The sequence below is a fragment of the Chaetodon trifascialis genome, chromosome 13, assembly GCF_039877785.1.
Source record: "Chaetodon trifascialis isolate fChaTrf1 chromosome 13, fChaTrf1.hap1, whole genome shotgun sequence".
NCBI lineage: Eukaryota > Metazoa > Chordata > Actinopteri > Chaetodontiformes > Chaetodontidae > Chaetodon > Chaetodon trifascialis.
In genome coordinates, this window is record NC_092068.1 from 19,316,806 (window position 1) to 19,340,302 (window position 23,497).

At 43.6% G+C, this 23,497-nt stretch overlaps 3 protein-coding genes across 5 annotated transcripts; 1 reads left to right on the plus strand and 2 right to left on the minus strand.

Moving 5' to 3' along the window:
* Nucleotides 1-6,272: 6,272 nt before the first annotated feature.
* ecd (ecdysoneless homolog (Drosophila)) lies at nucleotides 6,273-11,330 on the minus strand. 2 transcript variants are annotated; one of them, XM_070977581.1, is made up of 14 exons: nucleotides 11,188-11,330; nucleotides 10,775-11,004; nucleotides 10,562-10,679; nucleotides 10,352-10,439; nucleotides 10,043-10,221; nucleotides 9,698-9,890; nucleotides 9,362-9,490; nucleotides 9,151-9,276; nucleotides 8,910-8,995; nucleotides 8,692-8,795; nucleotides 7,975-8,233; nucleotides 7,547-7,614; nucleotides 7,234-7,448; nucleotides 6,273-7,128 (listed from the first exon to the last, which is right to left on the minus strand). In XM_070977581.1, exons 2-14 carry the CDS (start codon nucleotides 10,977-10,979, stop codon nucleotides 6,892-6,894), a joined length of 2,007 nt encoding a protein of 668 aa, XP_070833682.1. In that variant the 5' UTR covers nucleotides 10,980-11,004; nucleotides 11,188-11,330; the 3' UTR covers nucleotides 6,273-6,891. The 2 variants fall into 2 exon arrangements, with proteins under 2 accessions (XP_070833682.1, XP_070833683.1); XM_070977582.1 differs by having other exon boundaries at nucleotides 11,184-11,256.
* A 319-nt stretch (nucleotides 11,331-11,649) lies between these two features.
* fam149b1 (family with sequence similarity 149 member B1) lies at nucleotides 11,650-20,992 on the plus strand. 2 transcript variants are annotated; one of them, XM_070977041.1, is made up of 16 exons: nucleotides 11,650-12,213; nucleotides 12,733-12,849; nucleotides 13,717-13,861; nucleotides 14,584-14,732; nucleotides 14,894-15,037; nucleotides 15,807-15,968; nucleotides 16,096-16,277; nucleotides 16,378-16,520; nucleotides 16,866-16,934; nucleotides 17,433-17,545; nucleotides 17,872-18,096; nucleotides 18,923-19,046; nucleotides 19,260-19,385; nucleotides 19,471-19,552; nucleotides 19,691-19,828; nucleotides 19,958-20,992. In XM_070977041.1, the coding sequence occupies exons 1-16, from the start codon at nucleotides 12,167-12,169 to the stop codon at nucleotides 20,038-20,040; spliced, it is 2,049 nt and encodes a 682-aa protein (XP_070833142.1). In that variant the 5' UTR covers nucleotides 11,650-12,166; the 3' UTR covers nucleotides 20,041-20,992. The 2 variants fall into 2 exon arrangements, with proteins under 2 accessions (XP_070833142.1, XP_070833143.1); XM_070977042.1 differs by lacking the exon at nucleotides 16,866-16,934 and having other exon boundaries at nucleotides 12,039-12,213; nucleotides 19,958-20,399.
* On the minus strand, nucleotides 20,932-23,291 carry dnajc9 (DnaJ (Hsp40) homolog, subfamily C, member 9). The gene is made up of 5 exons (XM_070977043.1): nucleotides 22,943-23,291; nucleotides 22,124-22,264; nucleotides 21,689-21,943; nucleotides 21,452-21,538; nucleotides 20,932-21,361 (listed from the first exon to the last, which is right to left on the minus strand). The coding sequence occupies exons 1-5, from the start codon at nucleotides 23,114-23,116 to the stop codon at nucleotides 21,260-21,262; spliced, it is 759 nt and encodes a 252-aa protein (XP_070833144.1). The 5' UTR covers nucleotides 23,117-23,291; the 3' UTR covers nucleotides 20,932-21,259.
* Nucleotides 23,292-23,497: the final 206 nt, after the last annotated feature.

The following is a 23,497-nucleotide window of genomic DNA, read 5'->3' on the forward strand; positions in this document are numbered from 1 at the left end:
CGAGGGAACATGAAGCTGCGGAAGAAGAGTCGGGAATGTCACAAACAGGTGTCAGAGATGGAGAGAAACAGGGCTGGGGTTTTACTCTCACACCAGCTGGAGACATCAGAAAATGTAAAACTCTACAATCAGTTTTAGATAGATCACATGAGCTGCTACATAAGCATGTGGAGGTCCTCTAATGAGAGAGTTGTAATAAAATGGGTCAGCAAACAGATAGGCTTACATTAATGGACTTGACAGACGCTGCGTGTTCAATTTTATAACGGTCCAACTAGATTCCTTCTTTATTTAACAGAACACAAACAGGCCAGGACCAAAGTCCACCTGGTGGCAGTGGGAAATCAAATGAGGTAAATGACCACAGCAGAGAGCAGGAGAGCGGTGCGGCTCGTTCAGCAGAATGGGAGCAGAGACACATTTGTTATGACAAATACTAATATGATTATAGGCAGATCATTATAAGTAATAGTGGTGGGAGTAAATGCTATTTCCAGTCATGCAAAGGGAATGATTCATTTGAAGATTAAATATGACCTTATGAGGAATTTCAGAGGGTGAGTAAAGTTTCGCTCTGGCTTTTCACTGTTTTATTTTATCCAAATAGATTTAAGTTTTTAATTGTTTTTTAAGAAGGATTGGAATGAGCATGGCATGCATTAAGTGAGTCTGTGCAACTTTTAAATATTGAAATATCCACTTTTGATTTTTGTGTACTTTCTAAAAATGTCTACAAGATAAGATTAATTTAGCCATACTTAACTGTTCAATAAGATTATTGATAGAACAAAAAAGTAAGTTGCTTACATTGACAACATTTATACCTTCATTCTAAATTCAGTGTGTAATTTTCTGTATTAATCGTGTACCAGTGAAGTACATACTAAGGTTAAAAAAAAAGGATAACAATGTTGAAATTTAACAGTAATTTAGATTGTAGGCATTTTTAACAAATAGGTACTTATTCTCTTACTACAGGGAACAGTCTGACCTACTGAGCAACAAAGCTTTTAGTTTGGGACAAGACGTCATGGCTCTTTATAAATATGCTGTTATCTATCACAAAAAGACCATAAACTACTCGCCTACACTGGAGGCTTACAGATGATAAGAAAATAATGACAATCATAGGTCATGCATAAGTACAGGATGCACTGTGTTTTTACTTTTTAGCAAGGACGGCGGTACTGTTAGGAACATGCTGTACTGTCATGAACAGCAGAGGACAAAAACTCTGTCCTCGACTGTACCATCATAGAAAATCTGTCCTGAGAAGCATTGCACAATTTTGTAACGATCAACAAGGGGGGAGGACAGAGCCTGAGTGTGCATGAATAAGAAAAGGTTTACTGGCTGGTTTCCAGTGTGGGGGCTCGGGGGGCAGGGAAGCTGGATTAGGGAAAAAAAACGGCAGGTGAAAGCAGAGGGGAAGAGGGAGGCCGGTGGCCAGTGAAGCGTGGCTGAGCGATGAATAAGTAAGCTGGTAGGCAGGCCGTGATCCCGTGGCAAAGAGGAACAGTTAGAGGCAAACAAACACATGAGAGATAACTTGAATACACAAGATTATAATGCAAACAACGACATAGACTGAAACAAAGATGTGGCGATGAGCGGCAGAAGATCTGGGGTTGATACACGGCAGAGTTTGAGAGCTGAAGGACTGCAGGTGTGCAGGCTGAACAGCAATCAGGGGGCCACAGGAGTAACTGGAGACATGGCTGTAGCTGTGACACAATTTAAAATATGATATGACAAAATCTTAATTCAGAACTTTCAAATGTCTCATCACCTCTAAAGGTAAACTAACTTCACCCAACAGTGAATAGTACCCAGAGTGAGCACTTAGAAATCCAATGGGCTTCCTCAGTTCTAAGTGACTGGTGGAGAGTCACAGGTATTTCACCTCTGTGGGAGTCGCTGTCAAGGTCTCCCAAAAGTCCCTTTTTGCCAATGTGAGGGAAAAAAAAGAGATTCTTTAAGTGATTATAATGAGAAACCGCCTCCATATAATAACTTGTATTTGCAAAATAATGAGAAACTTTCTCACAATAATCACTTATTTATGTCGCAATTATGATGTAGTGTCCCAAAATGATGATTTGGTCATTTGTGTTGAGATACCAAGTCATTATTTTAAGAAAGTTTCTCATTATAGTGACTTACATGTTCTTTTTTTATCACCTTGGCAGAAATGGACTTCCATACCTGTCTGCTGTCACTGTTTGAGTCACATAAGGCCAAATGTACTTGACTTTCAACATTTAAAACACACTTGATAGTGAAGATGTGATGACAATTACTGGTTAAACTGAGGATATCCTTTCCACTGCCCTTTGTATGAAATGTGGATTTTCTTAATGTTTTCTAATGTTATATTCATGAAAATGCCTCTTGTCCTCCTCACACTGACTCCAAACAACAGAGCTCTGCACACAACAGTCTCCTCACAGAATGACAGCATGTCTTTTAGGTAAAAGGTAATCTAACTGGCTTTTTACAAATTATACATTATTTCTGCTATTCTGGGAACTGGGATCATTAGAGTGCCGACTATATTTATATAGGCAAACTTTATTTGCACTCATACACGGTACATTGTTGTACAACATCATTGTTGTTGGACTAGACATTTTTGAGTTCCAGAGGCCATCCGAGCAAAGCATCTCCAGCTGGTGAGCTTATAAAACATTAGCACAAGGTCAAACATTAGCTAAACATCATGTGGGTTTTGAAATTTTCTCAGGAAGAAACTCAGTTCTCGTCTCAGTTCTGGTTTTCTGGTCGAGTGAAATTGGCTTTTGTTGTTTAACCTAAAAAAAGGAACTCTCACCTAACTGCATTTACAGCTGTGTAATCTGGAAAGTTGTGTAAACACATAATGTTACTGTTATTGCATTATCTGTGTTTATTCCTGTGAGCAGATCAAGGAGGTGGAGGAGGGGATGGTGTGTCTCAGCGATAAAGGGTCTTTCATCTGGTCATGTACTGAAGCCGCTTGTTCCCACCCTCTGCCCGGTGGTTGTGGTGATATACAGCCTGGGTGACAAGCTCCTGAACTTTGTGGCCAGTGTCTTCATCCCTCAGTACCACTACCCGTATGCAGTGGCGCTCTGCTTCGCCCAGGTGGGTGCACTGCACACTGTGGCTTAGCTGCTCTTTAGTTTGTCCTGACAGGAAATTTACTTAATACGCCACAATTACATGCTATTAAAGTATTTCTGTGTGTGTGTCTGTCGAGTCGGTCCTGGTAGAGTTGATTCTTGGAATCCAATCCTGCATTTTTTGAGACATTACTCTCAAGCTCAAATGTCAAGTCCAGCAAAATGTCTCAACTGCGACTTTTTCTTTGTTAAATCAGTGTTAAGTAAAGCACACTTGGTGAGGAACACTAATCCTGCTTTATTTTGATTACTTCACTCCAGTTGTTTCATAAGATGGATGTTAAAATATTTTATTTACTTTTTTCCACCATGTGGCTGCAATATTATCTAGTCATAAATGCATGGATTAATTCCTTTTAGTTCCTATTCCTGTTTGTCTAATTAATTATAATGTATCAGTGTGAAATGACGAAGCTTCAATGGACTGCTGTTCGTCATTGGTACAGTTATTTCATACCTGTACAGTGCAGTGCTAACTGGTGTGACTGTCACTCTGTGTGTGTGTGTGTGTGTGTGTGTGTGTGTGTGTGTGTGTGTGTGTGTGTGTGTGTGTGTGCGCGCCAGTGTGACGGTGTTGCCATTAGTGTTGGTTTGGGAGTGACAGAAGGTGCTCAGTGTTGATAAGCACTTGATAAATGTTTAACCAAACCAAACGGCTACCCATAAGACAAAAACTTAATGTGATCCTGTCCACAGGTAAGCTGGGATGGGCTGTGAAAGCTGAATGACATGATTAACTGCTTTTAGTCCAGAGGTTCAAGTTCATTTGTCATTCATTTGTCCATGTGACACAGGGCTTAATGTGCACCGGAGCTGGACGGGTGTATTCTACTTATCTTTAGTTAGCAGCGTGGATTTTACTCCTCCGCTCTGACGCACTTCTGTCACTCTGGATTTGACATGTGCAATATCTCAGCACCGCCTTGAAGGAATTTCTTCTTTGCAGCTTCATCCGTATTTGAAACATTATAACCCACTAGAAGCTCACTGGTTCTGCTGATACTCAGTTTCAGCTGGTATGAACTATATAATAATGTACATGAGGTTATGTCAAACGCTTTGTACCACTGGATTCAAAACAACTCCAGTTTCCTGCTTTGACCCAGTGTAAATCTGACATCTTAGAGTTCAAACGTCCTCAATTTACTTGTTTTGTCCAACAAAATCTAAAGATATTCAATTGACAGTCAAAGCGAAGCTGGGCCCTGCAAATGTTTGGCATATGTGCTCGATAAATTACACATGGTTATTAAAATTTGTTGCCAATCAATTTTATATCATTTTACATTGACATTGTCTTTTCCAGGTTGTGGTCTCTCTCTCATTCTTAAATCTCCTCCATGTCCTGGGCGTGGTGCGTCTGAAGCGTTACTCCAGTCCCCTGGGTGTGAGGGTGCTGGTGCCGGCTATCTGTAAAAGCTTCCATGATGTGGTGGCCATGTGGGCCAAGGCTAACAGCTTAAATGCCGGCCTCTACGTCCTCACCCTGCCTCTGCTGCCTGTCGTAACTGAGGGTTTAAGTTTCTGCCTGAAGCTGGCAACCCCACAATCTGTCCACATCTCTATTCTGGTTTCCACCCTGAGTGGGGCATCTTTTGTCATCACAGGTAAACGGTTAGATGTTATTTAGAAGTGAAATTGGTGGGTCTTCACATCAGAACAAACTATAATCATCTCCCTCTCTCGCAGCTGTCGCTCAGGGTCTGGCAGGTGTTGAGACTCTCGAGTACTTGTACGCACCTCTGGCTCTAGTCTTGCACAGTCTCTCTCTGACTTGGTTGGCAAAAGTGTCTAAGGTTGAGTGCCGCCGCCCCCCTGATGCCCAAGCCTCCATTTTTGACATCTACTATATGCAGCTGGTCAACCAGGCCTGGGTGCTGGGCCACATGTGGCTGCTGCATCCGGACTCTCCCTGGCAGGTGCTGAATCACGGCAGCTGGCACAGCCTGCTCTTCAGCGCATACCTGCTCGCTATTCTCCTACTGGGGATGGTGCTGAACTTCACGGTCAGTGTATTGGCTCTGCATGTCTCACCACGTGCTGCTGCAGTGTTACACTCAGCGAGGCAGGTGGCACAGCCGTTCTTCTACCTTGTGTAGTTTCAATCAAAATGACCAAAAAGACAGATTAAAAACAGCAGCATGTCGGCACATTTTTACCTTCATTATCAAGCATTCAGTTCTACAGCACGTTACGTGGGGGAGACGTAAATTTGGACTTTTTCCTCACATTGTTGTTACATATTTTTTATAAGTACTAACAAATACTGCATTTGACCGCACATCTCTTCATGTCCGTTACTGCAATTTATCACCTCTGATGTTTGAGGACTTTATGAAGTATTTGCCAGGATGTGACTATCCTGTTCCTGTTAGGTGATGAGCATTAGGTATTGTTTTACAACAATAATAGACAGACCCTGCCTTTAATGGGAGGGCAGCCATTTCAAAAGCAGCTCTTCAACAATGAAAAAGCACAAATCAGCAGCATGGGTCCAACAATACCAGTTTTCTTTTAGAGCTGAAGGCGATCAATTCATGACAAATGTCAACAAGTATTTTCTATATATAGAATTAATGAAAAACAGTACATTTGGGGGGAATTGTGGCTAATGTTTGAAAATGATTGTCTGATAAATAATGAAACTGAGAGTTCTTGACAGTGAACACAGACTGTTCACGTAATATAATTCACTTCACAGCATTTAAGAGGTTCTGTGGAAATTGTCCTTGAATGATTCTGACAGCTGTTTCAGATGAGAAGGGATAAGGATGATGGTCATTTGTACCTGACACAGACTGTTAAACCCAAAAATATTTAAATTCAGATTCTTAACTGAATGAATTCTCAAGCAGAGGTTTGTGGAAGTTGCCCTTGAATGAATCTGACCACTGAGGTTCGTCAGATGAGAAAGATGTCAGTATCTTTAAGCTAAATTATGCCTTTGTTTAAGACCATGCTTTAATATTTATTATCCTCCTGAATGTATATGTATTAGGTTTAAAATAAAAGCTTTGACTATTTAATGTTTAAATCTATGTGATAAGAATGTTGAACGATGATGGTGCACAAAGAGAATCTGTGTCTGTCTAATAAACTGACACTGAAAGAAGGCTTTCTATCAAAAATGTTTATTCTAATTTATGTGCTGTCAAAAACCAACAACAGGAAACACATTCCAACATTATACCACGCAGCATGCGTTAAAGATACTCCGTAAACCTGGTCAAAATGCTGAGCCATAACTTCCCGTTGAATCTTTGAAGGTTTATAGTGCACTCACTAAGTTTTGGTGAGAAACACTGAATGTAAACAAAACCACATTTGTTAACAACAGAAGTGCTTTGCAGACAGAAGTACAATCAGTGTAAATTAAGTGCAAGGAATGACGGATTTTTGTAGGCCAACCCAGGAGTTAGCATCACTGCAGGTCCCCTCGACAAAAAGCCAATGGGATTCTTCCAATGGATTTCTGAAGCTCGCTGTTTACCACAGATCATATTTCAGGCAACCAAAGACCTATTTTAAAAAAACCCCACCAACTTCAAGTCAAGGGACCCAGAACTGCAACGATGCTAACTCATCTCCAGGTTTTAGAACTCATTCCTGCAGCACTCTATGACGGCACTCTGCAAATAGCTTTCAGGGAAGGCTCCTCAACTATAGATGCCGGCCCTTGCTGTGTGTCTGAACCTGCCAAATGTCTTTATCTGAGGCTACTTCTTGTTGTTTATGAGGGGTCAGAGTTGGGTGGTAGGTGTATGCCCAGGCTCTGCAGCAGGTTTGAGGCCGGTCCAGCCAGTCCGGCCTGGCAGCTGAGGGACTCCAGCAGGTTTGTGACCAGATTGAGGTCAATGTCAAGAGGCTGGATCTCCTCCTCCATCTCTTCCAGCCCTCCTTGCGTTGGGAGGTTGTCTTTGGCAGAGGGGTGAGGGGAGCCATTGTCCAAATCTGTCTTGTTGTAAGTCTACAGAAAGGACAAATATTTAAAAACAAAGTGTTTTGTAACTACATTCAGTTTGATGCATGTGCTTTATTTCACCTCGAGGGTGTGACAGCAATCAGGATTTACCGTTAGATTGAAGCTTTGTCCGATATTTGTGCTCATCAGCTCCTCATCCATTTGATCCATGTATCTTCTGAGACCGTCCAAAGTTTCTGTCCCGTTCACCTCTGCACGACCAGACGACCCCTCCTCTTTCTCTTCCTCCTCGTCTTCCTGTTCCTCATCATCATCGTCGTCATCATCTAAATCATCTGAATCTAGCTCTTCTTCCTCTTTGCTGCCTATAAAAATTGAAAGACAGATTCAGTAAAAAGAGGAAGATGTGGCAAGTTTCTGCTAGTTAATTATTAATTATTTTTACTTTATAACTTCTACATACCTAGCAGTTTGTCCACTGCATTGGCCACTGAGTCAGGGTCAAAACTAAAAGGCTGAGTTGAGCTGCTCCTGGAATACAAATAAAGACAATGTGAAGCCGGAACTGGAGGACTGTTGGTGGGACAATGCACCTCTAAATACATCAGACAGATGGACTAGAGTGTGAATGCAGCAGCACGTGCAGAGCATGAAGAGAAAATGATGCACTCGTTACATCCAACTGCACGTCAAAAATAATCATTTGCGCTATGGTTAGACTTACTGGACTGCAGCATGTGTTTGGGCTGTTTTTCTGTTCATTTACTTTTTGTAACATATGGAAAATTATCCCCAAATTATTGTATTAATTGACCCAAAAGTTCCTTTGTTGATCTTGGCTCAATATCGTCAAAATCAATCTTAACTGGCCAGATAATCAGTGAGTCTCACCAGGGCAGTTCAGCACCCTCATGCGATGACATGGCATTGAGGAAGTTCTTCATCCCCTGACTAACTGCCACCAGGCTGTACCCGCCCTCCTCTTCTTCCTTGCCGCCCTCAGCCTCCTCTCTCCTCTCCTCTGCGCCCTCGACGTGCTGCGTCTGTTTGGTGGAACCAGAGTTTTGCCTGCCAACATCAGCTCTCCCCCCACTCCTCTCCTGCAACATACGCTCCAAATCCTGAGCTGTGATATCCAGCCAGCTGTCACCTGGAGATAGAGACAAAGAAAAACTAATTATGGGAAATGTTTGAAAGAGAGACAGGGAAGAGAATGGAGGAGGCATACCAAAAGGACAGAAACTGAAAGGAACTGGCACGGAGCAGAAAATCCCAGGTGGCAGAGACAGACAAAGGCAATGTTTGCTTTCTAACAACATCATATAAGCCTTACTTTAAGGTAAGTAAGTATACAAGCAAAAATTAAGATCTCAACAGGCCGATTTTACTCACCATTACTTTACTTGTTAAGGTCAAGCATGCTGAACTAAATAAATTACATTTAAGAAACGGGTAATATCTCCAATCTGAACCTATTCTTTGAACGAGAAATATTAACAACATAAACGCAAATACTAATGGTGTCTAAGTTTCCACGTTCACACACTTTGATGTTTAATTTCTCTCAAGTTTGGTCACAAACTGACCCAAAGATAGATTTTCACTCACTGTCCTCTTGGGGGAGCTGTGACTCTTGTTTCTTCAGCTGCTCCAAGTTGAATGGGCTGCAGTTGTGCAGCAGCTGGAGAACCTCCTCACCTGGAGACGAGGCGCTGAGACGACGTACACAACAGGTACATTCAGACAGATGCACTTGGATGTGACAGGCAGGCGTATTCACACAGCGTTATGTCATGTACACACATGGTCTCAGTCACAGTCCTCACCTTGATTTGGAGGCGACAGACTGTTTGAAGAAGTTTTCTGCAGATCTTGTCAGCTCTCTGTACTGGGCTGAACCTTCCAGTTCTCCCTGCATTTGACAACAATTAAATCAAAAGCTTTAACTTTCAGCAGGAGAGAAATTCATCTTTAACAAAATGCACTTTTATATCCAATGAAATATTCCAGGTGTGTTTAATTAGCCACCCTTCCTCTTGACTTCCCCACTCAAAAAGTGTGACTAACCCGGAAGTAGCCATTCCTTTTCAGACTGTCCATGAAGCCTTTCCACTGAGGGTTGCAACTGATGGGAGCGTCAGGCTCTGACGACGGCAGCCTGCTCTTAGAACACAGGATCTCAAAGCCATGGGCCTGACAGAAACAGACATAACCCCCTTATAACAGGCCATCCAACCAGATGCATAACAAAAACAGATCAGAGTGAAGAGAAACACACCAGTTTCATGCCAAGCTCATGGGCTTTGTACTGGGGATGAGAGCGAGGAGGTAGGGTGAAGCTGCTCCTCCGGTCTGGGCTGAACTGTTGCTGCTGCAGCTGGGCGTACAGGCAACGCGTGAATGTCACCTAGAAAGAAATAAACAAGTACGAGGTTATAATTTGCATGAGACATTCCATAAAAGCTGAAACATACGAATAGAAGACTAAACCAAACATGAAACAAACATATTCATTACACAACAAAGGAGCATTATTTTGAAATATTTCCTTAAAAAGAGGTCGACCTCTTCTTTTACCTAGACCGCTCAATCATGAATCTTTAAGCGTGTTTACCGAGGTGAGGACTCGCGTGTTAGGAGGAAAGGTCTTGAAGCTCCGACATGCTTGCAGATCTACTGGATCCCGCAGGTAAAACGCTGACACTGCAGGGGCGACAAGGTCTGGCTGTTGTGCTAAGACCACAGCAATACCTGCTGGTATGAAGCAGTGGGCTCGATGGAGGCCAGTTTCAATCTTCTCTGGGTACCTAAGTGGAAAGAAGAGACTGATTTGCTTTTTCACTTTAGCCGCTGATACCAGTCAGATACTCCTTTTATCTACTTACAAACAATATGTAATTTTGTACTTTTGTATATTTGTAAGTATATTGTATATTATCAGATGAAGACGTCCTCTCACCCCTCCAGTCGCTTCTTCAGGGCTGAACAAATCTTGGGGCTTGCCTGACAGGCCTCTGGGTGGGTGGCCAGCAGTGCTAGAGCTTGTGCCACACTTGGCACAACATCTTTTGAGACCCCCACTGGACTGGATTTGGAGGGACGGGGCAGAATATGCAGTTCTCCCCGATAGAAGAAGACCTGCAAAAGGGAGTGAGCGCAGGAATGAAGGCTTACAGTAAATTCAGTGCCAAGAGGAAGATATTCAAAGCACAGAGGAAAAAAGATCATGAAACAGCACTTTATCTGTCATCTGATCTGGTCAGTTTACCCTGTTTTCACTGGAGTCTGGATTCAGCCACTTGGGAAGACAATCTGCGGCTTCAATCAGCAGAAACTCCCCATCATTGTCCTCAACGCTTCACACACAAACATTAAGTTAGTTAGAAGAAGAAACTTGCCCAAGTTTAAGCATGGCAGATAATACAAATTGTTAGTTTGTCATTTTAAAAACATAAACTCAAAGCACAGTTTGTCTCACCTGGCTGCGAGCTCTGGGAAAGTCTCTGTGATTTGCTGCAGGAGGTAAACAATAAACCACTCATCCTCCACATTGTCCCCAAACTGAGTGCTGCCTCCAATGTGAGCGGGGACACCTCCTGTTAGTAACAAGAACAAACATCAGACTTTAATGTGGGTTACAATCAACTGCACCAATATTTAAATCAATTCATCTCTGGTGAGTTGACGATACCTTTCTCAGGAAAATACTTGAGGTTGAATGCCTGATGCTGCCAGATGTATCGCATCAGGAGAGGGGCAACCTTTGCCAAAATCTCCTCGACTAAATGTGTGAGATGTTCCTTCGTCTGCTGTGAATGTGAACCATCTGGCTGGATCAAGAAGAGCTTATACTGAACCGTGTCCTCCAGAAACACCCTCCTCTGCAGGGCGTCCATTTTAATAGTTGTTTTTTTAAAGGACCTGATAAAAGACCAAAGTGATACAGACACATGTAGGGTGGACATAAAGCCTTTGTATTTTGTCCAGATTCAACTTGACAGTAAGAGTAAAGTATTAGCACTAGTTAAAGGATCAGTAAATTGGATAACAGCCAACCGCAAACAATGTACTACTGCTCATTTTAAAAAAGTATGCCAAACTCACCTTGTCTTGTTTGTAAATGCGGGACGTTGCGTCAACGCAGTCCGGAAAGACTTAAAGGCGAGTAAAAATTTAACTTTCCTCACTCCATTTCTTACGTTTCTATCACGCCTGTCCGTCACTGTTTAGGTCCTACTGTGAATTCTGCTCGACTGCCCCAATCGTGTAACAAATAAATAGTTCCTATGATTTATATTAACAATGTTTCGCTGGTCTACGATATAAAATAACCTATATTATAAAAACATGTACATCAAAAATCAAACATATTTCTACTAAATTTCATAAAAGTCAAGCAATTCGTTAAATAACGTACACTTTTAGTTTAATACACGCCATACTCAACCATTGACAAGCGGATACATTTCAGCAACGTAATACGTCGTCGCAGTGGATGATGGGAGTTGTAGTGCATTAACATTCATGCAAGGGCTATTTTGTCGTAGTCCGAAATCTATTTCCCGTGAGACCACGGGGATACGAAACTGCGTATCCATGACAGCCGTATTATTGTTGTTGATGGTGCTAATGTTAGCAAAGGAAACCCTCTGTGGTGGCGATAGTTAGCTCCACTAACGTTGCACACTCATGTATTTTAGGATGTAAACGTAATTCATAGGCAGCCTCTGGATCACACAAGATACTAATTTAATGTAGCAATGTTAATCTAACGGGAAATGTCTTTTGAGGAATCATACAATGCTGTTCGTGCCTTGTTGATATTTAATTTGTGCGTCCATGTAAGGTTAGCTAGCCTACTTTTACACGTAATGCTAGCGTCCTCCTAACATTAGCTGCAACTGTTAGAAACAACGTTAGCATCTGTAGCCAAAGCCCCGACCTGCTTCCTTGCACTACGGGTGTTTATCTGCGGACTAGAGGAAATGTCAGACCTCCCTTTAAACTGTTCCCACCGAGTCCAGGACGTGGAGGCAAGAATGAGCGACGAGGGCTTGAGCCTCTAAAACGGAGACGAAGGAGAATGATTTCACGATACAACAGACGACCTGTATCGCACAAACTTGAGATGTGAGTACTTCACATAAAGGGTCAGCGCTGACATTGCTTCTCCAGCAGCCGAGCACTGTAAACAAGGTCTTCCCAGCTGTTAGAGCCGAATGCTGTTCTTCTATTCTGGGGGAAAGTGAGACGAGTGATTGACCTCTCAACCACTATCGAATGACGGTGTAAAATAATACTTTTATTGATTCAGAGAGCCCAGCTGTTACATCAAGGTCTGCTGCCTGGTTTAGACAGATGTACAGTAAATGATGATGTCCAGCAATTCAATTGGGAAACGCATTTATTTAATTTTTTAACCACCAAGCCACCCTATCATTTGAAGAAACAACATTTCCTTGTTTTCATGATGCTTTGGATAATGGTCAGTAGTGAGGTATATTTGTATTTAAATGGAGAAGACATGCAAAACCACCAGTACGGCCCTGTGATTAGAAGCAGCAGGTTACCCTCTTCAAAATGCGACGACAGACTCACTTCTTTATTCAGACCTTTTTGATTCATGCTCTCAATGTTGCTTTTATGCAGTCGTGGGTTGTCACGAAGCAGCCTCGACCACCACCCTCTGCCAGAGGAAGCAGACGATAACCAAACCCCTCAGCGCTACCTCCATGACCTCCAGGAAGCTGTGTCCACTCACAACAGGTAACCCAGTCCTGGCTGTTCTTCACATGAGCAGCCTTGGTTTGTAAGGAGAAAAAAAAACCTCTGTAATGCCAGAACAAGGCAGAGATCAAACTACATCCAACTAGTACACACATGCTCTTGCCTGTGTGTTTTGTAATATTATACCGCCTTGAGTGGAGAGCTGATTCTCAGGGCTCTCTATGTGACACAAGACACCCAGAAGCAGTGGATTAATTGATATCACATTGCCTCCTTCAGATGTGCAGAGAAAAGAATAAATAATGAGGCAGGCTGTTGGAATATTCAAGTACTTTGACATTTGCCCTGTATTTTCCACTTTGAGACCTGGCTCATACTGTGCCAAAGAGAGTCGAAGTGTTTGAATGTACTTGTTAGATTGGAGTACAGAGCGTTAAATATCCGCTAAGCTGATATCGCTGTGTTGGTACATAATTATTATGATGCTCCTGGACCATCACTGCAACTGGCCAGTCACATTATTTTGATGTCAAAGCTTTGCGACGTAGGTAGAAAAAGGCTGGAAAAGTAAGCACATGGGAGATGTCAGCCTTTCTAACATGTGGTTAACATTGCGAAATCGGACAAGAACCCCAGTCTCCAAGGTGAAAGTCCAATGCTTGACCCATTCATCTATCATAATCTGCTCCCTGTTGCTTTTTTGGTCAGATGCAATGATGATCCTGCAGCAACATTAATTATGATGTTGTAGGAACAACATCAACAGGAGACTGTGATTGGTCAGTTGCAGTGATGGTCATGGAGCAACACCAACGCACCCATAACAGACAATCCATCCTGGCAACGTGAAACGCGATGAATCAAAGCGTGCATAAACCTCACACCTTGCTTGTCCTTCCTCTGCAGCTCAGAGACGTCGGCTGCCTCAGGCCACTCTGACTGCCCCACCGTCATCTCAGTAGACTCCAACCAGTCTTGGTCGGGTATCCACAGCTCCACGGGCACGGGCATCTCCACAGAGAGGAGCTCTGTCTTCTCCTGGGGCTACGATGTAAGTCTGTTCCTGCCCGAACGATCGTAATGTGAAGTGATGACGCCAGCCTTGCCCTGTCTGCATCGCAAGAAACAACACAACATTGTTTTTCCTCGAGCGTTTTTCCATCCTCTGTGTTATTCTGTTGCAAAGATGAAAAACTTTTACTCTCACGTTTTAATGTCAGTTTTAGATTTACTCACGAACATTCCCCTACAGTCACCTTTGGGAAAACCTGAGGAAAACCACTGAACAACATACAAGCAGTCACTGTGTCGTTTGGTGTTTGTCTGTCTTTGTATATGCGAAGCCCGATCCCGCTGGGCATTGGTTTGTTATTATGCTTGCTTTCTAGCCTCAGCTGGTCCTACAAAACTTTTCCAGGACTCAATGATTTATTTAGTCTGTTATCCTCGAGCTGCTTCTGAGAAGAGAAAAACCTCAGTTACACAAACTAACTCACTCCGAACTCACCTCTTTCTCTCCATCCCTCTTTCGTGTTTTTGTTGCAGCATATGAACAACCCATGTTGACCGCAAATACATACACACCCCAAGGGGCTGTAGAAGCTGATTATTATGCACGCTGAAGCTTGCCATAAGATAAAAAGAAAAGACTGTCGCAACGTGTTGCCACTAACTGATGAACAGACTCAGCTTTCAATCACAGAGCTGGTGTATGAGAACAGAGGACTGACTCTGTCTCCTTCCTGTGTCTCTTTCTGTTTCTCTGTCCCACAGGAGTTCGACAAGGCGGCGTCACAGCAGGTGCAGCAAATGTTTGAGGAGATCGACAAAGAGCTGTACGAGGGGAGAGGCAGCGGAGGAGGGATACTCCAGGGGCTGCAGGATGAATGTCAGCAGTGGGCCACACGTTTCCCACATCTTCGGTAGGTTACCCCCAGTTTGCTGCCAACCTCCTGACCTCTTACTTCTGAGGGAAACTGGGCAGCAGTGGTACCAAAGCCTATAAAAACAATCCATTCTTGAGTGAAAACAATTGTTTTACTTATTTTTTAATCGTTTCATCATTTGTGTGTGTGTCACTCAGGATCCTGGGGACTCAGCTGATGTGTCCGAGTGATGAGGGCTTCCAGTGGTATGCCACTGCAGGGAAAGGCAGCTCTGCCAGCAGTCCATCAGCAGGCAAAGAGAGCAGTGTGAGGTACCAGGAGAAAGACAAAGGCGCAACAGAGTAAGTCTTAACTGCACGGCACATGAGGTCACCTGTTAGATACATTTCCCTGATGTAAGTCTTAAAACATATAGCACTTCCTCATCAAGGCTTGGTTTAAAAATATAATCGGTTGTGAGTTGAAACTTCAGCTTAAGGAGACGCAAAGGTGGATTGCATTGTATGATAGCCACATCTTTCTGTATACTGATTTGAAACACACATACATGATCATTGGAACTGCACTGCTCCAAAACTGCTCGTTAGTTTATTTGGGCATTGATGGTTGAAAACTGGTTTGCGTATTGCTTTATTATTTAAAGAAATTTGTCAGAAATATTATTCCCGTGCATCTCAAGCAGCTGTTGGCTGGCTGTCCAGATGACTGTTGTGAATGCATCAATTATAAAGGAGTCTTGCCAGACTCTGAGGTTTTGTGACCTAGATCTTCTGGCTTATTAGTGACGTTTGTAGGCCAAAGGCACGTTGGTTAGCTGTGATTAATAGTTAGGTCTGCCTCTTTTAATGGTAGACTGGTTGTAAAACGGCGGTGCCAATGTGTGACTACTCAGAACTGGACTGAACATAATGCTGTGTTTGTGTGGGTTTGTGCATGCTGCCGGGCTTTTCTGCTGCTTTTCAGCCTGAGTTGTCCGCTGGGTTTGAGCATATTTATTATTGATCGAAAACACATAGCATGTGTGTCTTGTGTCTGTTAGCATACCATGTTCTGTATGCATATTAAAGTGTTTAAGTTTAACTTACATGTGTCCTTGTCTGGGGGGGAAAGCTTGAACGTGCAGGGCAGGAGAGCAGCGCTCATAAAGTCCTCCTCAGCAGAGATGGATGGGCTTCCTGGAATCTCCAGTGGCTCCAGCAGTCCTAACAAGCCGAGAGTGATTGAAATGGAGGGTCTGATGGAGGAATACCTGGCTTTTGATAGCAGGGACTTGTGAGTTACTCAGTTCCCTCGTGCTACACAGTCATGTTCTTCTTCCAGGAACTAAATCTGAACCTCAGCTGCTGTCAGTGCGTTGTTCAAATGTGTTAAACTGATTTACGAGGTCTGTCTTCAACAGGGAGGACAAGGGGGAGCAGGATTGTTCAGAGTCGGGTCGGAGGCATCACTGTCTGCCCCCCGTCTCGCCATACCGGTGTCGCCATCAAGCAGTCCTCGACCTGCTGTTTGACGATGTGTGGCGGCAGCTGGTTGGTTGGATGAAAGAACTGGTTCAACGCCACTGGGAGTGCTGCACTGCAAGTAGGGCTGAATTTAACTTGTGTCCATGCATTAGACCTAACTTAAGTTAACAAATGTCCATTCTTACGCATGGTGTTTGGATTGGACGTGTGATTGGCAGATGATGAAAAGATTTCTGGGAACTTGAGCCCCGTGCAGCAGGACTCCCAGAATCCCTTCATGCTGCTGTCCATGCTGCCCACGATGTTGCCCAAGCTTGGCCAGAGCAGGGTGCCCCCGCTCACAGCTGGCCTGCAGTTCCAGGTAGATGAGATCTGCTCAGCTTCCCTAACTGTGAGCTCTTTGCTCACTTCAGAGTCGCACACAGTCCACACTTGATTGTCACCTTTTTTCACTCCTGCTTGTTGCTCTTTCAGTCTTCCAGTTCATTAACTTGTATCACTGTTTTCTTTCCTTCCCCCTTTATTCTCTTCTCTTCTCCTTGCCAACATATTTTGTGTTCCCTCTTTTCCTGCTTTTCCCCTTATTTTTTTCCGTTCTTTCTCCATGTTTTTACTTCTGTCTTTTTTCCCCTCTTTGTTCTTTACCCTTCTTCCCTCCTTTCCATATCCACCATCTTCCTTTGGTCATACCTTTTTCCCCTTGAAGAACACAAAGTCAAGGGGCTCAAAGCACAAGTCCAGACGGAAATCCAAAAAGCAGAAAAGGCCTTCCACTGTATGTAACTCCCTCACTTCGAGCCAGAATGGTGGCGTGTTGCGTGCGCGCCGTCCATTATCTTTATCTCTACAATAAATGTGCTTGTGCCTGTTGATTAACACGAAGCCGTCATTGCTGTTTATCTTTTTCATTAACTGCAACTCGTCTTCAAGTTTGATCTTTTTGTTAGATCTTTCCTTTCTTTCACGAGAATGATGGAATGCTTTGTGTTGCTAGTGATTTATCCTGCTGCGTTTTAAGTGTTGTGAATGTTTTTTTTGGTTGGTGGCATAGCTGACATGGAGGCTTCTTGACATCACTGCATGAGGAATAACCATTTCTTTGACAATATGCTATACATGGAATGAATTAACCATGTGGCCCTGGCCTTCATAAAATACATTACTTGTATTTAACGTGTCTTTCTTCCTATATTATATCTGTTGTCCCCTCTACCTTTCTCTGTCTCTGCCCTGTCTCATTGCTTCCTCCTCTTCATCTCACACCGTTCCCCAGGCTGGAAGGGTCCCAGTCGGAGCAGCAGCAACCCAGCACAACCTGAATGACCTCATCGTGATCCACAGCATCCCCCTGCAGCAGAGGAACCTGGGTGTGCTGGATAGAAACCAGTATGGATACATTTTACACTTCTAACCAATGAGTACTGGTGCCAAAATGGAAAAATAAAAGAAAAATCAATGACATGTCCACCACACTTTGTATATTCCCAAAATGCTATTTTAATCTTGGAATGGGAATGAATAGATGTCTGGGAGATCTTTTCGTTTTCCATTTACAGGTAAACACATTTTGCAGATAAAGCGGGACATTGCCTCACTCCTGCCATGTTTTTGTCCCTGGTCTTAACACCTTGTTTGGCAGAGCGTGCAGCCAGTTGGCAGCAGGTGGAAATGCACCATTCATCGATTGTGCTCCATCTCTCCTTCCCATGCAGGGAGCCAGAGGAGCGGCCGTGTCACAGACCAGGCTCCAGCGCGGTCCCCTCCAGCAAAGCTCGGCCTCGCCGCACCCTGGAGCAGAGCTCTTCCTCGCTGTCCCGCCCGGCACAGTCTGCCCGACGCAGAAACCCTCCTCCCCGAACCCTGCTGCCACTGGTTCCCACCCTGAGCCAGTCCAGCGCAGCAGGGTCCATGGATGAGGTCATCCGCGGGACACGTCTGTGAGTTTTGGCGTCATGGGAACCCTGCCAGTTCCAGCCGTACGCCTATCTAACTTTTAACTCTCTCATTCTCTCATATGGTCTCTGAGGTTGTGCAGAGGCAGAGAGAGATTACTCTGAAAACAGACTCCCTTTCAACTTGTGCCTTATGGCTCCGTGCAGCAGAATAATGGGGAGGGGTGATAGAAGTTTCATTTGTGAAACCAACTTCGCAGGTGAACTCATCGTGAACCGCGGCTGAAAGAGTAATACTATAAAGTGAGCCTCAGTTTTCCTGTGGATTATCAATTCTGCAAAATTCAGCAAGCACTGTATCTTTCTATCTAATGGTAAACTCACGGAACACATTGTTTTATAGATAGGTCATAGGAAACATGCATATCTGCTTTCTTGCTGTGAATTAGCAGGACAAGAAGCAGTCCAGCAAATAATCACCCTGTTTCTAGTCTTTATGCTAAGCTAAACAAAGCGTCTCCAGGCTCCAGCCAAGATCTTCCCATTTAACTTTCAGCAACAAGGTGAATTACTACATTTCCCAAAATGAAAAACTACTCCTTTAACACCACGCCACTGTCACTGTAGCATCCTGCTCATCAAATTCTGTCTGCAGATAACCTTTAACATTTTATAGCGCCGTGGCGAAAGAATTCATTACATCCACAAATCACCCCGTTCTTTATTTTAAAAAGCATCCATGCTGTCACGAGAAGTACATGTCTACCTTTGACTCTCTTCTTCACACGTAAGCTGTGAATTTTCACAACTCCCACGGCCTTTTCAGTCACAAGTATAGTCTCGTATTGAAAGTGTGTGGCTTCTTCCACAGACCAACAGCCAGCGACCGCCTGTCATCTCCACTGCTGCCTCTGAGCAGGAACACACTCCTTCCTCCCATCAGCACTGGAGACCCAGAGGCATCTCACTCAGGGCAGCAGTCCAAACCTGCACAGGTACACTACAACACACCACTGAAACACAACTGCACAGACAATGAAAACCGCGTTGCAGCACCTGAACAGAAACACTGATTAAATGAAAGCTTTTTAAATAGAGGTAACGCTGAAAAAAATTAGAGACAATAGTCCCAATATTTAATACATTGGTCAGTTTTTGTGACCAACTGCTTAAAAGACTGTGTTTGTCCATTTATTCCATCCGACCAGCGTCAGAAAGGCCCGTCCAGCCGTGCCCACAGTGCTATAAATGACGAAGCTGGCAGTTCAATACCAAGAGATCGCCACCACCTGCTGGACGTCTTCTCTCGCCCCAACACCACTCACACATACAGGGTAAGATTGATCTTCGCAGAATCCTGCATACGGCACGCTGTCAGTGTCAAGAGACGGTATGTTTGACCCCTGGTTTTGTTTTCAGTCGGACACTCCGTACCGTCGTTCCTTCACAGTACTGGACAACATCGGGCAGGGGCGGCAAGGCAGAGCGTCCGTGGGCACAGGTCAGACGTTCAACTTGAATTGCTAGCTAGCTAGCTTAGCTAAATACGCCAACTAATTATCCATGACTTTGTAGTGTACCGAGTTTGTAGTACATCAGTTAATCTCTTCTGCATCAATTTATTCATTCATCCCACCAGACTCTCTTGGAATTGGTGTGACTGGCATCAGTCTTGGCATCAGCAGCTCATCTTTCTTTGACTCGTTTTCCCATCACCCCTTGGGGCACTCGCCCATCAAAGATGAAGAGGAGCCCGACCCACAAGCCCCCGTCCCAGGTCAGCTGATTAAAGCGGCTGATGAAACTCTTCCAGACTCATATAAACTATGAATGAAGACGGCTGGTGAGATGATCTTAGTCCACGGATCATTAACTTGAGTGTTTTTTTTTCCCCCCTTTCCCACAGCTCCACTGGTGCCTGTGTCGGTCCCACCTCGCTCTTACACCCGGGGAGGCATCTCATCCAGAGCCAGCAGACCTGGCATGTAGTCTGCCTCTGATCTCCAAACTCTTCAGCCATTCACCTTTATACAGCACAGCAACATGCAACATCTGCAGCATCTGTGCCCACTAAACTTTTTTTTTTTTTTTTTAACAGAAGTAGCAGATTTTTTTCATATCATGCTGCTTTGGTGAAGTTTTTGTTAGAAGCCTATTTTTGTATTTCAGAAATCAGCTTATGTGGCTGCCAAACACAAATAACTGTCAACAGTAACTCATCTTCATGTACAGTATGAGCTGTACGTGTGGACATTTCTACTGCGTATGTATGGTCTGAATGGGTTGAAATCTATTTACTGTATATGTGATTGTACTGTATATTATCCTCTGTGGTGTGTTGTACTGGTGAATGACTATGCAGCGAATAAGACACTTACACACTCCACACAGACAGGGATAAAAAAGGATAAAAAGCACTTTTCGCCCCTCTCTGATGCTGCATCAGAGAGTTTGGTACTGTATCTTTTATATGGACACAACTTTTAACCACCCTGTCCTCTCATTGCGCACTGGAACGAGAACAAAAGATGCCACCTTGCAAGTTTTTGGTTGCCTTTCTCTCAGTTAATATCATATAAATCACATGAGGGAATGTGGCGGCTATATAAGCACTGACAGAACATCTCTGCAGCCCTCATGCTTTTAGTGCACCTCAAGATAATGCAGTTGGAAATTATGTAAATAACTAAGGGATTTGTGTCTGTACAAAATGTTGTATTTGTGGTAATTCATTTTTCCTTTTTATCTGAGCAAAGCCATGTGGGGACACTTTGAGAGGTGATATCAGGGTTACTGCACAAAGGGTAGTTTTCCTTTCACTCTTTATTAAAATTCTATATTAGACAGCCATGCTACAAAGGTGACAAAGCTTGAAAATCAAAGCTTTTCTTCAATGCATTTTCTTCGACTGTTTTATACAAAAGAATAAAAAGCTGTGTACAAACGATGTATATAAATATGAATTTATTTTGTAAAGATGCATTTGCATTTTAATACGTGTCACATGAAGAGTTATGTTTTCCAGATGAAAGAGTTTCCTGAAGGGGGCAGTTAGGCAGCTGCTCATACATGTACTTGAACGCTCTTTTTAATCTATAAAGGTGTGTGTGTGTGTGTGGGTGGGTGGGTGGGGGGGGGGTTGAACAAAGAAGGATATCTGCGACAATAAGGAACATTTTATCTGCTATAACCAGAGCCTGCGCACTCCTCACTTTTTTCCTCTCTTGGATTTCCCACTTTTTTTGGAGTATTTGGCTTCCAGGTCAGACAGGAAACTGTTAAAATTCGACTCTCTGGACTTCTGTCTTTGCTGGAATGTGAGAAAGAAAGGATGGTTACCAAGAGAAAAACACACAAACAAACCCCTCGCCAATTTCACACGTGCACATGCGTCTGTTACCTGAAGCATCATCACAAGACTGTCGTCCTGATCACCGAGCCCCATCTCTTTCTGCATTTCTTCTGCTTCTTGTCGCTCTCTATCAGCCTGGAAGGTCAATTGCAATCATAATACTGACTCTGGATGTAGTTGTGAGATACTTGAGCCTACTCGTGTGTGTGTGTGTGTAGATATGTGAAATAAATCTAAATATGAGCTGTGAGGATTTTGTGGCGTTAACACCAACACATTTCTCACCCTCTTCCTACGAGCCCTCTTCTTCTTTTCACTCTCCTGAGTGAACGCTGGGAATGCTGCGACGTCCCCGCTCTCGATGGCAGCCTGGATGATGCTGCAGAGCCTGGGCTCGTCTTCCTGGGAGCAGCACAGAGCTGAGGCTGTGATGGCGTCCATATTTCCCTGGTGCTGCACATACAGCTGGATCACATCCTGCCGCTCCTCATCAGAGCCCTTATATTTCTTCTCAAATTCAAGGATGTCCTGCACTGTTATCTAGGAGATGGATGGAGAAACAGAGCAGGTTGTCAAGACAGATTGTCGATTCCCATCTGCTTTATATCATGTAAAGTAAAAATCCTGGAATACAAGTGACTCACTCGACAGTCACATCATCACACGTGTAACAAAGCCATGCGTGTGACTCATTGCATCAGGAAACACCTGCTCTGATACCTTAGGGAAGAGCACCCTCCAGTAGTCTTCCCAGCAGCGGTCTTGACTCAAGACGTCGGACTCTTCATCCACGACCCCCTGCTCATCATAAACAGCTCTCTGCTCCTTATCGCTCAGCACCGCGTACAGCTTTCCCAACACCTGGAGAGGAAGAAGAAAAATCACATGAGTCTCATATCTACACACATCTGCAGCCTTCAAATAAAAGAGCAGCTTTTACCTGGAACTACTGCATTAACAGGATTGTTGCATCAATGCTATGGAGTTTTATAACATGCAGTGTGTTTAATTCTCTTCACACCAAGAAGACAGACATTTCCATCTGGTTCTTAGATCTACACTTTAGTCTAATATACAGTATAAAACATCAATATTGTGATATGAAATTACATATTAGCATGATGAAGACTTTATCCATATCACCCGGACACAGCTTTATTCTTTCACTGCTGACATTTGGTTGATCAGATTTAGGATTTTGGTTGATTAGATTCAGGATACCGAACTGTGATATCGGCAACACAATAAATGGAGCAAGGTCTGTCGATACATAAAGACATCCGTGACGAGTCTGCTTAGTACCTAGCTACAATTATACCAAAGCTCTTATGGGCTTTGGCATCAATAAGAAAACAATGCTGAGAAACATGTCTGCTTGTGCGGCAAACAGCACAAATGCATGACCTCTCCGGGGGAAGAAGGAGACTGCTCACTGCAAAGGCTGAAGTTAGCTGTGTTTGCTAACGTTAGCTAGCTGGTATAGTTAGCTCGTGTTCATTGTACGGGTGCCGTCAGACAGCCAAAAATAAAAGCCCTCACCTGAAATTTCTCTGTGGACAGCGGGTCTTCGGGAGCCCGGTCTGGGTGGACTTTCAGCGACACTTTGTAATACCTCCTCCGGATCTCTGTCTCGGTTGCCTCTTTGTTGATGCCCAGCACCTCGTACAGGTCTGCGGTCTTGAAGAGCTCCTGACACCGCTCGAGCAAACCCATCCCGACCGAGTGCGTCAATCCGAGTTTTGGCCGCTAAAATGTTTGCTGTCAAGTGTCTGAACGACGTTCACAGGTAAGTTTGAAGTTATTTATTCAGAAGTCAAGTAAGCCCTGCTCCTTTGTTGGCAATATCTATTTGGCGCGCTGGCCTGTCAGATACATCCGTACGTAAGGCGACGTGCTTACGTAACAAACACAAACGCCTTCTTATTGGTTCTCATTATAGAATTCGTCATGACGGTTTATTACTACAGATTTTGTTTTTCAAATCCTTAAAAACCTGACTGTAAAACATGAAGAAGTTGTTTTATAAGTTATTTATTGACCAATCATGTTTTAGATATTATTTATTTAAAGATAAGAAACAGAAATAATTGTGCT